Consider the following 19,490-nt stretch of genomic DNA (forward strand, 5'->3'; position numbering starts at 1 on the left):
CCACATACCTTAGATACAGTGTTAACCTAATGTATCTACTCAAAAAAATCAGGACTCAAATTAAGAAAACCTCTCAGCCATATGCTTAAAGGGATTTTATATGAAAGTTGGACAACAATAGTATTTCATCTCATCTTTAATATAACACTTAAATTATATAGGCTCAAGATAAGTTCACTGATATCATATCTTACTAAATAATTCCATACATCAATATCTTCCTTACAGATTTTAAAATAAATGACAAAGTTAAAATGTTTTCAAAATAAATTTTAAGTAATAAAAAAAACCACTATGTATGTGGTTATTCAACTCTACTTACGTGAGCTACTTAATAGTGCATGCAGAAAATCTCTACAAGATAAGCAAGAAACTTAACACGGTAACCTCTAACAAATAAAAAAGCTAGTGGATCTCGAAAATTTTACTCTGTACTTAACAGCCTTCTGTATTTTTTAGAGTGCATATAATACTTTAACTGATCCCTTTTTTTTTTTTTTTAAGTAGGCTCCATGCCCAGCACGGAGCCCAACAGAGGGCTTAAACTCAACCCTGAGATCAAGATCTGAGCTGAGATCAAGAGTCAAACATGTAACCAACAGAGCCACCCAGGTGCCCTGACCTCCACATATTAATTTTTTAAAATCTAGTAACTTTCCTTTTCCTATAGTCTCCTCAAACACAAAAACCTTACCAATTCATCTTGTTCAGAGTGCTTAGATTTCTCTTCTTTTAACTGGTTTTCCAAAAAAAGTATTTCATCCTCAAGATCAGATTTAGACTTGTTCAGCTTTTCATAGACTGCCTAAAAAAGAGGAAGCCAACTTTATAAGATAGACATAGGACTTTTTAGGTTATGATAAATCAAATATAATCAAACACATATATTGTAAATCAATAAAATTTTGTTTACATATTTGTTCACTGTTATAACATTAAATAAAAGTAATGCTAGCAGGGGTCAGCAAACTTTTCTATAAAAAAACCTTAAATTGTAAGATTTAAATAAAGTAAGTATTTTAGGCTTACAGGCCATGTAGTCCCTGTCCCAACTATGCCTATGCAGTAAGAATGCAAACACATGTAAATGAATGAGCATGGCTGTGTCCCAGTAAAATTTTATTTACAAAAACAGGTGGAAAATCAAACAATCTGATTAAAACTGGGCAGAGGACCTGAACAGACATTTTTCCAAAGAAGACATATAGATAGCCAACAGACACATGAAAAGATCTTTAACATCACTCATCAATCATCAGGGAAATGCAAATCAAAATCACAATGAGGTATTGTCTCACATCTGTCAAAATGGCTAAAATCAAAAGGACAAGAAATAACAAATGTTGGCAAGGATGTGGAGGAAAAGGAACCCTTGGGCATTGTTGCTGGGAATGTAAATTGGTACAGCCACTGTGGAAAACAGTAGAAATACTATATGATCCAATAATTCCACTACTTAGTATTTATTCAAAAACAAAACAAAAACACTAATTCAAAAAGATAAATACACCCCTATGTTTATTGCAGCATTATTTACAATAGCTAAATGAATAAAGATGTGGTATATACACACACAATGGAATATTACATAGCCATAAGAAATGATGAGATCTTGCCATTTGTGACAACATGGATGGACCTAGAGGGACCTAAGTGAAATAAGTCAGACTGACAAATGCCAAATGGTTTTACTCATATGTGGAATCTAAAAGACAAAATAGACAAAAAGCAGAATCAGACCTATAAATTCAGAGAATAAACTGATAGTTACCAGATGAAAGATGGTGAGGGGATGGGCAAAATGGGTGCAGGAGAGTGGGATATCAGGCTTCCAATTATGGAATGAATGAATCATGGGAATAAGCATAAGAAATATAGTCAATGAGACTGTAATAACATTGTATAGTGACAGATGGTAGCTACTTGTGGTGAGCACAGCAAAAAGTATAGAGATGTTGAATCACTATGTTGTATACCTGAAACTAATGTAACATTTATGTCAACTATACTCAAATTTTAAAAATTTTAAAAGAGAGAGAGAGAGAACCCAGATTATAGTTTGCCAACCTCTGCTCTAGAGCATTATAAAGGAAAAAATGAGAAATAAGTCTGATTTAATATAATTAAAGATATAATAAAAAATAAACTCAAAAAATAACCAAGATCACTTCATAATAATGTTCTGCATTGAATTATTTTCTGGGATTCTTTAAATTTTAAATGATTAATCACTGAATTATTCCAAATGGATTTTAAATACTGTAATAAACATACCTCTGATATTTGTGATCCTTCAACAAACTTGTTAAAAAAAAAAAAAAACCAAGAGATTCACAGAATTTAATGGAGACCAAAATTAAAAAAAAAAAAAAAACTTATTTATAAGTATTTCTCCAACTTTGGTTATTTGATTACATGAATTCCCTCACTTGAATCAAAATTATTCTACTGTTTTGATTTTATCTACTGATTCAACCATCAAATTTTTTAACTATATCATATATAGCTAATAGGTTTACCAATCTCAAAAATAAACATTACATGTTTTTTTAATTATAAAAACCAGAGAAAAATTTCCAAAATGTTCATTTAAACTTTACTGCTAGATCCTATAAATTCAATGCCTTAAGAATAAACTGGTTTTATTTTATCCACAATACTACCAAACTTGAATAAATGTCTTCGCTGTCCAGTTTTTACTCTTCCATTAGACTAAATGCCTTCCACAATTCTTTCTTTTTTAATCAAACTAATAAGTTACTACTGGAACAGGAGATAAAACAGAAGGTCAGTAAATAAAACAATTTCACCAAGTTCTTAAGGATTTTAGTAGGTAACAAATGAAGAAAGAAAGTTTAAGAAATTTGCTTCATTTGGAATTCAATTTATAACTTCCTTCGGATTCTACTAAGAAATTCTGAAACATAATCTATAGATTTTTTTAAGTTTTTATTTTAATTCCAGGTAGTTATCATCCAGTGTTCTATACATAGACTTTCTGATGGTTACAGATATCAGTGACTAATAACAATCAAGCTGTATTGTCTGAACAGTACACCAAAAGAACAAAGTCCACTGTCTTCTACAGTGGACTTCTACAGTATGCTACTGACAACATTTCTATCTCTAAACAGTAACAGGGCATGCTTATCATTTACCCTAATCTGTTGTAGCTTCGCTAAATGACAAATTTTTATTATTTTCCTTCTTACTCCTAGCTAAATCATACCTGGCACAGGACAGCAGACTATACATCTCTTCCAAAGCCTACATTCAGTGACATCACGTTGGTAACTTGAAATTGGGAGTATTTACACAACAAAACCAAGCAAATGCTACAAATAAGGACTCCTACTCTCTAGAGAGCCAGCTATTAAATATTTACCAGCACATCACTGCTTACAATGTAAATCTTTGGTCTAATTCTAGTCAGCTCCTGATACAATGGGGATGAAGTAAAGGTAAGTACTGCCACAATTTACATAATTTATTGCTGCCATCTATTCCTAAATTTATGAAAATGAATCCTATTTTTCCTTTCTAGAGCAAACTGAATGGAAAAAAGGAACGGTTACCTTAATATATTTCATTCCCCAGAATGAAAAATCAAGAGCTTCTATATGGCCCTAGATTCCAGTCAACTAAATATGCCTCACTTGAAACAAGTTAGGAAGGAGAGCTCACATTTTTTAAATATTTTATGCTACCTAATGTTCCATTTCTTATAATTAATTTTTCTTTAACCTTTAACATCTAGAAATGCTCTTTGACATTTCCTTTAAAATAGTTTTGAGGAGAACACTGTTCTTAAAGTTTATGTTATTTAGCAAGAATCTTTCCCCAAGCTTTTATAATTATATGAATTACTTGTTTTTACCTCCAAACTCTGTGCTTCTGTTGACTCCTTCTCAAAACTGGCATCCTTTAAAGATGATTCTAAGTCTTCATACTGAAAGAAAGCAACACTGTAAGGAAAAACTCTACAAATTTTATTCTAAATTTATATGAAGAAGCTGACAAAATCCACTTCCACATGTATGTCTGATTTACTTCGATTTGCTGAGCTTCAAGTTCTTCAAATATGAGCACTATAATAGAGCCAGGCCAGCTAACATACCACAGCCTCCTAACATGGGCAACAAATGGTGGCACTTCACCCTTAAGACTAAGAGAACTATCTCAACTCTGCCCATTCATTAAAGAGAAATCAAACACAAACAGGCCATCAGAAATTTTCATTTGTAATTCAAATCATACAAAAAAGAAAGCAAGTAGGCAATATAAGATCTTTAAACATGCAAAATAAGGAAAATGAAACATACAATGCTGTAAGATTTGGCAAACTGCATTTATCTCATCAGTGCTTTTTTTTTAAAAAAAAAAGTGGTTATATGGAAGATTAAGCTATTCAGACCATCCTTCTCACTAGAACAAGAAGAGATGGACAAAACACTTCAAAAAATAGGTATGTGTGAAGGATTCAGAGAGCTATCCATATAGTGAGAATCTGTGATAGAAGAAGGAACCCTCAGAGAAGCAAGTTCAGCGTTTGACGTTTCCTTCTCCCCGTCCAAAAGCAGAGAAGGATAGGCCAAGAAACTGAGAAACTAATACCAATCTACACTCGCTACCTTATAAGAAAGTCTAAACCAGAAACAGACCAATCCCTTGAAATAAGGTCAAATTTCCAAATATTTTAACTTTTAATTAAAGTAATCTATGATTTCTGATGTCTCAGACTAGCTGACTATGAGAATTAACAGTAAGTCCTCACTAAAGAAAGCTAACATCATCCACAACTTCAAATTTTTCTCTTATACAACCTGGCATTGATGGAAACAAGATTTGACTAAGCACCACCAGAAGAAAAACTGAGCAAAAGAAACGGACTCTTGAAGGATGCAAACAACAAAGTTTCCTGTTAGGAGGCACCTGGGTGGCACAGCCATTAAGCCCGACTCTTAGGTCCAGATCTCAAAGTCCTACGACTGAGCCCCGCCCAGGGCTCTGCACTCAGCATTGAGTCTGCTCAAGATTCTCTCTCTTCTTTTGCCTCTGCCCCTCCCCACTGTGTCTCTTTCTCCTCCTCAAATAAATAAATCTTAAAAAAAAAAAAAAAGAATTTTCAGACATTAAAATAAGGTCAATATGTAAAAGGAACTTAAAAGGCGAACTATTAAGCCAGAGAAAAACAACTATGAAAAGGGCCGCAATGAAACCATAGAACTGAAAAAGGTAATAAGTGAAATTAATATCTCAATAGATAGTGTAAAACATTACACATAGATGAAGACAATTAGTAAAATGAAAACTACCTCAGAAGAAAATATCCACATGAAGTGTGAGCAAAATAATAAAAAAAAAACACATAAGAGATACATAAGATATAGTAAAAAGTTGAAATACAAGTAAAGTCCCAGAAGAAGAAAAAAAGAGGCAAAATATAATTGAAACAAAGTAATAGTCAAGAGTGTTCCAAAACAAATGAAAGTTATTAAACCACATTTTTAGAAGTATCATGAATTCCGTGAACAATAAACAGAAGAAATTGTACCTAGACAACTAATAATACTGCTGAATATCAAAGATAAGGAGAAAAATCATAAAGTAGCTAGAGAGTAAAGTTTTCAAACTAAACTGTACCTACCCTATAACCCACCAATTCTAGGTATTTACTAAAGAGAAATAAAAACACATGCCCACAAATACATACACATACACATACACACACACACACACACACACACACACACCCCTGGTAGAAAGATAACTTTATTCACAAAAGCTAAAAGCTGGAAATAACATATTAAAAGGACCATGGAAAACATATTGTGATATATTGATACAATACAAATTAACTTAGCTTTAAAAAAAGAATTACTAATATATCCAACAACATAGTTAATTTCAAATATAATATTATTTGGATAAAGGAAACACAAAGGACTATGATTTCATTTATACAAACTCTGTAACAGAAAAAACTAATTTATGGTGCTAGAATAAAAACAGTGATTGTTAATAAGGGTTGGAGACTGAAAATGAGCACGAGGGACACCTGGGTGGCTCAGTGGTTGAGCATCTGCCTTCAGCTCGGGTCATCATCCTGGGGTCCTGGGATCAACTCCTACGTTGGGCTCCCCACAGGAAGCCTGCTTCTCCCTCTGCCTATGTCTCTGCCTCTCTCTGTGTCTCTCATGAATAAGTAACTAAAATCTTAAAAAAAAAAAAAAAAAGCATGATAAAAATGTTGATGGGAATGGTCCATCTTAATGGGAATGGTAAATACACGGGTGAATACATTCGCCAAAATACACTTAAAATGTCCATTTAACTATACGAAAATTATACCTCAATTTTTAAAATGGAAGAGGAAAAAAAAACCTAAAAGATATAATACCATCAATTGATACCAAAATTAAATAAAACTTATAGCTGACTCTGACAATGTAGCAGGTAACAAAAGAAGTAGAATGAAATGTTCAAAGTGTTCAAAGAAAATAATTGCCAACTTAGAATTCTAGAAACAGAATTATACAAAACGTATATTATACACTATCAGACAAATAAAAACTGGGAGGATTTATCACCAGTGTACTTCACAAAAGGAAAGATTAGCGTAGGGCACCTGGGTGGCTCAGTGGGTTAAGTGTCCTTCCTCAAGTCAGGTCATGATCCCCAGGTCTGGGATCAAGCCCTGTGTTGGGTACCTGCTTGGCAGGGAGTCTGTTTCTCCCTCTCTCTCCCTCTCCCTCTGCCCCTGCTTGTGCATGCTCGCTCTCTCTCTCTCTCTCAAATAAATATTTTTAAATAAAATAAAATATTTTTTTAAAAAAGGAAAAGATTAGGGTATTCAGAAGTAAGAAAAATCATCCCAAATGGAAGCTGAAATGAAGGAAAGAATAAACAGCAATGGAAATAATAAACATGTGGACAAATCCAAATAAATGGTCACTATTTCAAATAGTAATAAAATGATTTGGAGGTTTAAAGAAATATAAAAAATCCAAATATGTATCATAGGACATGGACAAAAAAGGGGAAGTGGAATTAAAGTATTCTAAGGTCTTTATATAATCCAGTAAGTAGTAACAGCACTAACTTATATTAGATATTAATAAATTAAGGATATATATCGGAATCTCTAAGATAACCATTGAAAGAATATAAAATAATCCCTAAGTAACAAACCCACTGATATAGAAAATACTGAAGTAAGGAAAAATAAACTATTTTAATAAAAAGGAAAACAAGAGGGAAGAGAAAAAAGAACACAGATTAGGTGTCAAATAGAAATACTTAAGATAGTAGATTTAAGCTCTAATAATGAAAAATTACACTGACTCCAAATGAAATAATAGTCCATTAAATACAAAGATTTTTTTAGACTGATTTAAAAAAGCAAAACTATATACTATTTTTAAAAGAGACAACACAGAACTATATAAACAAAAGTAAAATAATGGGAAAAGATCTATCATGCAAATGCTTAACAAATGAAAATCAAAAATTCCTAAAGATAAACAGGGGTATTTCATCCATACACGTGTATTAATCCATACACGCTTATAGCCTCAATATTTGTCTGAAGACACTCAAATTCTGACCAATAAAGGAAAGTTCTAGAAGCAATATTTTCACTTATTTAACATTCTCCAAACAACATCAAGCATTGATACACACTGAAGAGTGCATTTATTTTTTGTATCCAAGTATGTTGGAATATGCAAGGACTGTGGTTAAAATTAGAATGTATAAGGCATATTATAATTTAGTTCATACCGAAAAGGAAATTAACAGAACATTGCTTGGTTCATACATGTTCCGAAATTTGAGCGATCTCTTGAGTTAGACATAGATTTTCTATTTTGTTTTATTTTGTCAAGGTATTTTTCTTCCCTTCATGAACTTTAGGTACACATAACTTATGTCATTTATTTATGGTCTTTTATACCTAGTTTGTAAAATTGTAAAATAGCAAACTAAATGCAAAGAGTTTGCATTTGAAAATAATAAAGTAGTTGCTGTATACAGAAAAAAAAAAAAAAAAAACTGCATGCAGACAGGATCACAAAAGATGAGACTTCTGCAGCAGGTGCTTCTCCTGCACCTGTTTGCGGAAGTGGCGCGGCCCCCGGCATAAAAAGCTCCAACTAACCAGGAAGATAAAACAATTCTAAATGTGTATTCATCTAACATAGCCTCAGTATACATAAAATTGACAAAATTAAGAGAAAAGCAAATGCACAATCAAAATGGGAAACATACTTCTCTCAACAACCAATAGATACCATGAATTTAAAAAGTAAGAAATGACTTAATTTTTATATTTATATACCAAAAAACTAGAGTAAGTAAAATAGCATCATACTGACATAAGGGTAAAGAATGTATGTATTTCTGTCAAACATGAAACAGTTACCAATACCAATCCTATGCCAAGCCATAAATTAAGTCCAACAAACAACAAGGGACTGAAATCACAGAGAGCATACTGTGAATTAAACAGAATTATGGGCAGCCCGAGGGGTTCAGCAGTTTAGCACCGCTTTTGGCCCAGGGTGTGATCCTGGAGACCCAGGATTGAGTCCCGCATCGGGTTCCCTGAATGGAGCCTGCTTCTCCCTCTGCCTGTGTCTCTGCCTCTTTCTCTCTGTGTGTCTCTCATGAATTAATAAATAAAAATCTTTAAAAAAAAATAAAAATAAATAAACAGAATTAGGCCAAATTAGACTAAATATAAATAAAAATAAATTATTAGGAAATCTCTATTTATTAGGAAATTAGTAAGTACCCTACCAAATAACTAGTGTTTAAAGAAGACATCAGGCAGCCCCCGTGGCCCAGCAGTTTAGTGCCGCCTTCAGCCCAGGGTGTGATCCTGGAGAACCGGGATGGAGTCCCACATCCGGCTCCCTACAGGGAGCCTGCTTCTCCTTCTGCCTGTGTCTCTGCCTCTCTGTCTCTTTCTCTGTGTCTGTCATGAATAAATAAACAAAATCTTTTTAAAAAAATAAAATAAAATAAAAATAAGACATCACAATAAAAATTTTTAAATATTTTATACTGAATGATCAGGAAAGCATGACATAACCATACTGGGTAGATGCTTTAATGAAAGCCAGAGCAAATTATAGCTTGAAATGCACAAATTACAAAAGAAGGGTTAAAGTTCAATGATTTGAGTACATACCCCAGAAAGTGACCCAAAAAAAAGTGGAAAAAAAAGAATAAAGTAAATAGAAAACAAAGTAAAAAGAATCAACCAAGCCAAAAGATTGTTCTTTGAAGGCATTAAAAAAATTGATAAACCACTGCCAAGGCTGATAAAGGACAAAGAGAAATGGACAACCAACCAGTATCAGGAATAAAAGGATAGATACCTCACTAAAGGTTCCACAATGTTTAGAAAAATACAAGAGAATAAACACTAGTTCAGCAATGAGCAAATAAAAAATGAAATTCATTTGCAATAGCAACAAAAAGAATAAAATATGTAGGAGTAAAGTTAACACAGAAAAAGAGCAAGCATTATATTCTGTTTCTTTTGTTTAAGTTTTATTTCTACGTAATGTCTTTACTCAGCCTGGGGCTCAAACTTACAACTCTGACATCAAGGGTAGCTAGCACGCATTACCAATTGACCAAGCCAAGTGCCCCAAACCTTATTCTCTGAAAACTACAAAACATTATTGAAATAGAGAAGACCCAAGTAAATGGAAAGACATCTCATGTTCATAGATCAGAGACTTAATGTTAAGATAGCACTACTCCCTAAATTGATCTATAGATTCAACATAAACCCTATCAAAATTGCAGCTAATCTGGGGTGCCTGGCTGGCTTAGTCAGAGGGGCATAGGACTCTTGATTTCGTGGTGTTGGTTCAAACCCCATGTTGGATGTAGAGATTACTTAAATATCTTTTTTTAAAGATTTACTTCTTTATTTTGGGGACGGAGGGAGAGAGAGTCCGAGCAGACTCCAAGCTCAACATGGAACCCAATGCAGGGCTTGATCCTACGACCCTGAGATCACAACCTGAGCCAAAATGGAATCAGACACTCAACCAGCTATATCACATAGGAGCCCAAAAAATAAAATCTCTTAAAAAAAATTCCAGCTCATCTATTCACAGATTTATAATTTCAAACCTTATTACAAACCTACAGTGATCAAGACAGTTTGGAACTGGCATAAAGACAGACATAACAGATCAATGAAACAGAGTTGAGAATCCACAAATGAACCTTCACAATTACAGTCAACTGATTTTTGACAACAGTGCCATGACAGCTCAATGGGGAAGGAAAAGTCCTTTTAGCAAATGGTGCTAGCAAAAACTGGATATCTACATCCCAGAGAATGAAGTTGGACCCATTCCTACCTCACACAATTCACAAAAAACTAATTCAAAACAGATCAAAGACCTAAACATAAGATCTAATCCCATAAAACGTTTAGAAAGAAATACAGGTGTAAATCTTTGTGAGCTTGTTTTAAGCAATGGTTTCTTGGATATGAAACCAAAAGTATAACCAACAAAAGAAAAAGTAGATAAATAAACCAAGCATTTTCAAAATTAACTTTTAGGGGCGCCTGGGTGGTTCAGCAGTTAAGTGGTCTGCCTTCGGCTCAAGTCATGATCTCAGGGCCCTGGGATCAAGCCCCATATCCAGGCCCATATCAGCCTCCCTGCTAAGCAGGGAATCTGCTTCTCCCTCTCCCTCTGCCCGTCCACACTACTCGAGCTCTCTCTCAAATAAATATATAAAATATTTTTTAAAATTAAAAACTTTTATGCTTCAAAGACACTACCAAGAAAGTAAGGAGACAATGCACAGAAATGAAAGAAAATACTTACAATTCACACATGTGATAAGAAGCTCATATCTATAATATATAAAGTTACAACTCAATAATAAAAAGATGAATAACCCAATTTAAAAATAGGCAAAGGAACTGAGAAGACATTTCTCAAGAGAAGATAAATAAATGCCCAATGGGCACATGAAAAGATAAATCCTCAACACAATTAACCATCAGAGAAATGCAAATTAAAACTACAGTGAGATACCTCTTCACACTCACGAGGACAGCAAGGATGTGGAGAAACTAGAACATTCACAAACATCTGGTAGGAATGTCCATGGGTATAGCCACTATGGAAAAGAATCTGGCAGTTCCTCAAAAAGTTAAATATAGATCCAGCAACTGCATTTATAGATATATATCCCCCAAAATTAAAAACATACACTCACACAAAACTTGTACTTGAATGTTATAGCAGCATCATTGATAGCACCCAAAAAAGAGGATAACCAAACTGACAAAGAGATATTTAAATTTTGGCACAGAACATTATTTGGCAAAAAACAAAGTACTGATACATGCTACAACATGGATAAACCTTGAAAACATAATGTAAGTGAAAAAAGCCAGTCACAAAGAACCACATATTATATGATTCCACGTAAGTGAAATGTCCAGAATAGGCAAATCTATACAAAACATGGATGAACCTTACTATTTAGAATAGTTTCAATAACCATCAGATACCAGAGAATAAATCTAAGAAAAGATGTTAAAGACCTCAACAGAAAAATGTATACAATAGTGAGAGAATTTTATAAAGGCATAAATTGAGGGATATACTAGAGTCCATGGATAAAAACACAACATTGTAAAACTGTAAGTTCTCTCCAAATTGACCTATATATGCAATGCAATCCGAATCAAATCTCTAACATGCTACGTGTGTAAACTGATGATTGATTTAAAATATATATGGAATAGCAAAGTGCCAAGATCACCAAGACAATCTTTAAGAACAAACATGGAGGTTTATGCTGCAGCTATCAAGAATTGTTATAAAAATACAGTAGACTAAAACAGCATGATACTGGCACAAGAATTAAAAAAAAAAAAAAAAAAAAGACCACTAGAACAGATTATAGAATCAGACTAAGATATATATGGCCACTTGATCTAAGATGACTACAAAACAAAGGAAAAGATGGTCTTTTAATAAACAGTACAGGCTAATTCAATATCCGTATGAAAAACATTGAATCTTGACTTCCAAATCATACCACCAGAGATTCAATTCCAGACGAATGAAAGAAATTACATTTGAGTTAATCTGTATTCCCCAAAATTTATATGTTGAAGCCCCAATACCTCACAATGTGACTGTATCTGGAGACAGGCCCTTTAAAGAGGTGATTAAGTTAAAATGAGATCTTTAGGATACCCCTAATCTAATCTGACTGGTGTCCCTATATGAAAGGAAAAGATAGACACAGAGAAAGACACCTGCACAGAGGTAACACCATGTAACGGCAAGAAGGCAGCCACATGCAGGCTAAGGAGAGGAGCCTCATAAGAAACCAAACTTGCCAACACTTTGATCTTAGACTTCTAGCCTCCAGAACTGTGAAAAAACTAATTTCTATTGGGCAAGCCAGCTGGTCTGTGGTATTTTGTTATGGCAGTCCTAGAAAACTTTTTACAAAGACTAAATGAGAAAGGTAAAACAAAGTTTCTCAAAGTAGCACAGAAGAATATCTTCATATCCTTGAGTAGACAAAAATTCTTAAATAAGAAACAAAAAGCAGTCATAAAGATAAGACTGATGAATTAAACTAAGTTAAAATTAACTTCAGCTTACCATCTGAAATAAAAAGGCAAATCAAATCACACAGTGGGGGAAAATATTTGCAGTACATATTGCTGACAAAGGGCTCATGTTCATATATAGAAAATATTCTACTATCAAAAAGGAAAAAACCACACCTTTTCAAATATTAAAAAAAAAAAAAAACCTCGAGCAGGCAGCTTCACAAAAATGATATCCAAATGACCAATAAATACATAAAAGACTGCTTAACCTCATTAGTCAGGGAAATACAGAATGAAACCACAATGAGACACCATTATACACCTACCATAATGGTTAAAATTAATAAGGTTACTAATATGAACAGCAACTGAACTCTCACACTTTGCAAACAAAGCATTAATAAACTTACACTGAAATATTGGCATTGAAAAGTATAAAGTCCTCTGACTCTTAACATGAATACTAATATTTTTTAAAATATCTTACCTCTTTTTGAATAAGGCTAAATTTTTCAAGTAGTTTACATTTTTCGTCAATTTGTCTAGAAAGTTCTACAGCAAGCTTGTTCTCTCTTCCTGAAAAGAAAGTTCACATTATCATGTATAAATAGCTTTAGGCTTCAAAATTATAAACAATAATGATGAGATCTAGAATAGAAAAAAGAGCTTACCTACATAAAGCCGGCTTCTAACCTGAAACAAATTTTTAACAAAATTTACATTAAAACAAATATATATTCAAGTAAATCTAATTTATTTAACTTCTACTACCAAGTGAAAAATAACTGGTTTCTTATTGCCTTAGTATGAATATACATTAACTGAAAGTGTTGTCTGTACAATGGGAAAAATGCTACATAGTAAAGTCTCTCTATTGAGGAGCCACACTATGTGTTATATTATCACATTAAAGACCCTGAAATAACTCTTCCTTAAAGACATCTGTTCTATTTCGCTTATCCCATTGTACTCCAAATATATTTGACCCCAAAACAAACTATTTCGAGAAGTCCTTGTTATCATCTCTCCCAGCGATAACATCCAAAATTAAGTTTGAGAAATGTTACCACTGATCCATGGATCTAAACTGACCACAAAATCTTTTTTTCTTCTTTCATCTCTCTGTCTCAAAAAATTAAGGAAAAAATCCATTTGTAAAGGAGAGTAGGCTTAGGAGACTAAAATGGGGACTTATATCATCTATAGAAGATGAACAGGGATAAAAATTTTTATAGTTTTTAAAAAGTTTTAAAGTCAAGGTATAGTAGAATCAGTATTGAGGAGGATTAAGTGAATTGAATCTTCACATTGAGGAACTAGCTCAAAAGGTAATAGGAAACCAAAAAAAAACTGAAGAACAAGTTAAGAGATATGGAAGGCAGAAGTAGAAGGGATAGCATCTAAAAACATAGTCCCAAAAGGAAAAAGAAAAAACATAAAATGCAGAAGATATCTCCTAGAAATAAAAAAATATAAAACACCTCATTAAAAGATTCCAGATAATTCTAAAAAAGAAGAAAAAAAAAAAGATCAAACCTAGACATAGTATACAAGAATATCAAATTAGGGATGCCTGGGTGGTTGAGCAGTTGAGTGTTTGCCTTCAGCTCAGGGCGTGATCCAGGGTCCTGGGATTGAGTGCCATATCAAGCTCCCTGCATTAAGCTTGTTTCTCTCTTTGCCTATGTCTCTGCCTCTCTTATGGGTCTCTTGTAAATAAATAAATAAATACATACATACATACATACATACATAAAATCTTTAAATAAAAATAAAAAGATAAACTAAGCTGAAAAAAATTGGTCCAAATACATCAATAATCATAATATATGTAGACAACTACAAACTACTCAGTAGTGAAAAAAAAAAAACAGATTTTCAGATTAAATATTAAAGAAATTTCCATAGGATACACATTAAGTAGAAGACCATAGAAAGGCTAAAAAATAGAAGATGGAAAAACACCTATCAAATACCATCCAAAAGAAAGTTGATATGGCTATAATAAGAGATAAAAGAAATTATAAGTCAAAAGCATCACTACAAAAAGAAACTGATAAATTTATCATGAGAGTGAAATTCAGGCAAATCCTCCTGAATAGATGAAAAAACAAAAAAAAGGGGGGCAACAATAGAATACATGAACAAAAATCAGTCATTAGCAAACCTGACCTAATTAATGGATACAGAATGATATACATGTATCTGCTTTCAACAATAAACAATGGAACAGAATAAAGAAAATATCTACATACATGTGGAACTCTAATATGGAACTCTAATATGCATGGCAGATGGGTAGGAAAACAGTTTTATCTTGGGGTTAAAATTACGCTGAATCCTTACTCCATGCCAGAAAAAAAAAATTGTATTCAAGATGGATCAAGAACTAAAATATTGAAAGCAAAATTTTCCAAGAATTTCTGTTCATCAGAAAACATCTTAAAGAAGATGAAGAGATGTTTTACACTGGGACATTGGCAATACATGTAATCAACATGAATAGCTTAAAAGGTACACGTTGTAGACAGATGAATATTCTTAGTATCAGTTACTTACCGACTGAAAACTTCTCCACAAAAACAAGAGAACAGCAAAAAATCCAACAACACCTGCACATATCACCAGTTCCCATGGGAAACCATAGGGATTGGTATCTGGTCTCATATCTTCAGGCAACACTGCAACAACCTTCAAGACAAAGAAAATTAACTTCTCAAAAATGTATGTTTGATAGAAAATTAACTTCTCTAAAATGTATGTTTGATAGAAAGTGTTGATTACAAACTGCTATACACATGTTGCAACCTAATACCCAGTGTGATGGTATTTTAAAAGAGGCCACACAAAGTTCCCTGGACCTTTCCACCATGTGAGGTTATAGTGAGATGAATGAACCAGGAAGGGGTCCTCACCAGACACAGGATCTGCAGTGCCTTGATCTTGGCCTCAGCCTCCAGAACTGAGAACAATGTTACTTGTTTAAGACACCCAGTCTGTAATGTTTGTATTACAGCAGCCCCCACAAACTAAGACACAAGCATAAGTACAAGGTTATTATGTAAACACTATTAACACCCTTTTCATGAAATGGGCTGCCAGCTACCAAACAGAAGGTGTTACAGTCTATTTTTCTGGCAATTTTCATTTACCAAGTGATGAAAAATAGCACTATGATAAAATGCAGTGATTTCCAAACTATAGTTCTACAAATATGCCTCAACTTCTGACAGTAAGAGGAGAGAAGGCCAAAGAAAGAATCTGAGTTCAGGTGCTCTAAGACTGATATCAACCAGTTTAGGTTTTTTTTTTTTTTTTTTTTTTTATAATGTAGTGTCTTTTTTTTTTCTCTTGCTACAGTCTTCATTTTTTTTTTTTAATTTTTTTATTTATTTATGATAGTCACAGAGAGAGAGAGAGAGGCAGAGACACAGGCGGAGGGAGAAGCAGGCTCCATGCACCGGGAGCCCGATGTGGGATTCGATCCCGGGTCTCCAGGATCGCGCCCTGGGCCAAAGGCAGGCGCCAAACCGCTGCGCCACCCAGGGATCCCTCAGTTTAGGTTTTATGTGTAGAGTATATGGATTCCATTTAAGATTTCTCCACAGTGGGGGGAAAAAACAGAACTGCAGTGTAAAAGCGTTAAAAAAAAAAAAAAAAAAGGAGTCTGAAAACCACTGATGAAGCATTTTGGAATCTGAATACCTCTCTCCTACTTCTGTGGTTCCCTTTTCTTATCTGTCTTGGGAATAATGCTGTTTGAACATGCAGGGCAGGTACTCAGTAAAGGTAACTATTTCTATTAATCCTCCTTTAAAAGCCATGATCCTGTAACCATGGCCCTTCTATACTACTTCTCTCCCTAGCAGGTCTTTGGCATAAAAACGCTTAAGGCTTTTATAGTTGCTCCTATATTTCATCTTTCCCTGGGTCAGTTTATTATTCATCCTCACTCAATGGGGTTATTCTTTTGTTACCTGGTCCAAGATTACTCAGTCACAGGAGAACGGTAGGGGAAAAAAAGAAAAATGCACTTTTAAGAAAAATCTGAAGTCTAATCAGGTTTGATTCTTTCTAGGGTTCAACCCAAAACCCGTATGACAAATCTTCTCTTTTTAGGCCATTTCTACCTAGAAAAACACCCTTTAATGTCTATTCTCCTCTCCAAAGTCTGTTTTATAACAATGATCCATATAACTACACCTTCCAAATTGCTATCTATAGATCATTAACCTGTATTAAATAAACCTGATTATACCTCTTTTTTTATTATACCTCTTCTAAAAAAAAAAATACCCCTCTATTCTGATTTCTGCCTCTCCCTACATTACCCCAGTTACCAATTCATAAGAAATCTGTATTTTAAAAAAACTTTCAACACCGAAAAGCTCAGGACCAGATGGATTCACAGTAAATTCTACTGAAGGTTTACAGAAGAATTAATGCCAATCATTCTCAAACTATGCCGAAAAAAATAAAAGAAGAGGGAACTCTTCTCTTCCTAATTCATTCTATGAGGCCAGTATTACCCTGATATGACAGCCAAACAAATATTACAAGAAAAGAAAACCAAACATATATATAAATGCAAAAATCCTCAACCAAATACCAGCAAACCAAATCTAGCAGCATATAAAAAGAATTATACTTAACAAAACCAAACATCCTTTATGATAAACATTCAATAAACTAAGACAGAAGGGAACTTTCTCAACCTGATAAGGGGCATCTATGAAAAACCAATAGTTAACATTTTACTTAATGATGAAAGACTGAAAGCTTTCACCTTAAAATCAGGAACAAGATAAGGATATCCATTCTCTCCATATTCATTCAACATTGTACTTGAGGTTCTGGCCAGGGCAATTAGGTAAGAAAAAAATAAAAGGCACCTAAATTGGAAAGGAAAAAACAAAACTATCTCCATTTGAAGGTGACATAATCTTATAAAGAGAAAAGCTTAAGTAAGCCTAAAATTCTAAAATAAGAATTCTAAATAAGAAACTATTAGAGCTAATAAACAAGCTCAGCGAAGTTGCAGAATATCATCGATGCAGAAAAAAATGAGTCCTATTTCTATACAATAGCAATGACTAATATGAAAATGAAATTAAGAAAACATTTTCCTGGATGGCTCAGTCAGTTAAGCACCCGACTCTTGATCTGGGCTCAGGTCTTTATCTCAGGGTCTTGATCTCAGGGTCATGAGATCGAGCCCCACATCAGGCTCCACACTGGGCATGGCACCTGCTTAAGATTCTCTCTCTCTCCCTCTGCCAATCCCACTTGCTTTCTCTCTGAAGAAGAAAAGAAAGAAAAGAAAAGAAAAGAAAAGAAAAGAAAAGAAAAGAAAAGAAAAGAAGAGAAAAGAAAAGAAAAGAAAAGAAAGAAGAAAGAAAAAACAATTCCATTTACAATAGCATAAAAATAATAAAAGACTTAGAAATAAGTTTAACAAAGTAAGTTTGCAAACCGTACACTCTGAAAACTACAAAACACTGTTGAAAGAAATTTAAGTTCTAAACAAATGGAAAGATGTCCCAAGTTGATAGACTGTAAGACTTAATATTGTCAAGATGGCAATATTCCCCCAAAGTGATCTACAGAATCAATGCAATCCCTATCAATATTCCAACTGTCTCTTTTGCAAAAATGGACAGGCAGCTCCTAAAATTCATGGAAAAATGCAAGGTATAGCATTTTCTTCTCTATAGTTGTATGGCCATAAAGGGAGGAAGGGAGGAAGGAAGGAAGGAAGGAAGGAAGGAAGGAAGGAAGGAAGGAAGGAAGGAAGGAAGGGAGGGAGGGAGGGAGGAAGGAAGGACCACTCATACTTCCCAATCTCAAAGTTTACTACAAAGCTATCACAATTAAGATAGTTTAGTAATGGCTTAAGGATAGGCATATCAATAGAATAAAAATAACTATCTAGAAATAAATTTATGGTCAATTGATTTTGAACAGCAATACCAAAACAAATGAACAAAGAACAGTTTTTTCAACAAATGTTACTGGGACAAGCAGATATCTACATGCAAAGGAATGAATGAATCTGGAGCCATACTCATATCATATATAAAAATTAATTAAAGGGGCACCTAGGTGGCTCAGTGGTTCAGTGTCTGCCTTCAGCTCAGGGCATGATCCCAGGGTCCTGGGTCCTAGGTTCCCTGCAGAGAGCCTGCTTCTCCTTCTGCCTATGTCTTAGCCTCCCTCTCTCTGTCTCTCTCATGAATAAATAAAATGTTTAAAAAAAATTAAAATTAACTCAAAATGAATCACAGACTCTAATGTAAGAGATAAACTCTTAAAAGGAATCACAGCTGTACGAAAACTTTATGGCCTTATTTTAAGCAATGGTTTCTTAGATATGACACCAAAAGCACAAACAACCAAAAAAAAATTAGTTTTCATCAAAATTTAAGATCTTCATACTTCAAAGAGATCAAGCTGCACATCAGGCTCCTTGCTCAGCAGGGAGCCTACTTCTACCTCACCCTCTATCTTGTGCTTTCTCTGTCAAACAAATACATAAAATCTTTAAAAAAAAAAAAAAAGTGTTGGAGAGGATTTGGAAAATAAGAACCCTCTTAAAATTGCCAGTGGGAATGTAAAATGCTGCAGCCTCTGTGAAAAACAATTTGGCAGCTCCTCAAAAAGTTAAGCAGTAATTCTACTCCTAGGAATATACCCAAGCGAACTGAAAACATTCACAAAAAATTTATACATGTATGTCCTTGGCAGTATTAATCGTAATAGGCAAAAAAGTGAAAACAATGCAAATGTCCATGAACTATGAATGGATACTCAAAATGTGGTATTCCCTTCACATGGAATATTTTTCAGTCATAAAAAAGAATGAAATACTATT

At 33.8% G+C, this 19,490-nt stretch overlaps 1 protein-coding gene across 15 annotated transcripts in view; it reads right to left on the reverse strand.

Annotated features, from left to right (window-relative positions):
- The window catches only part of MIA2 (MIA SH3 domain ER export factor 2), a 90,881-nt gene that overhangs the window by 44,137 nt on the left and 27,254 nt on the right, over positions 1–19,490 (reverse strand). For 10 of the 15 annotated variants that reach the window (XM_041758357.1, XM_041758354.1, XM_041758356.1 and 7 more), the window contains 6 exons: positions 15,179–15,310; positions 13,291–13,312; positions 13,107–13,195; positions 3,878–3,949; positions 2,275–2,301; positions 695–805 (listed from right to left, as the gene is read on the reverse strand). In XM_041758357.1, the coding sequence (XP_041614291.1) occupies positions 695–805; positions 2,275–2,301; positions 3,878–3,949; positions 13,107–13,195; positions 13,291–13,312; positions 15,179–15,310 (453 nt within the window). The remainder of the gene's footprint in view (positions 1–694; positions 806–2,274; positions 2,302–3,877; positions 3,950–13,106; positions 13,196–13,290; positions 13,313–15,178; positions 15,311–19,490) is intronic. The other 5 variants (XM_041758355.1, XM_041758368.1, XM_041758361.1 and 2 more) reach the window with 1 other exon arrangement.

Source organism: Vulpes lagopus, chromosome 6 (genome assembly GCF_018345385.1).
Source record: "Vulpes lagopus strain Blue_001 chromosome 6, ASM1834538v1, whole genome shotgun sequence".
Lineage (NCBI taxonomy): Eukaryota > Metazoa > Chordata > Mammalia > Carnivora > Canidae > Vulpes > Vulpes lagopus.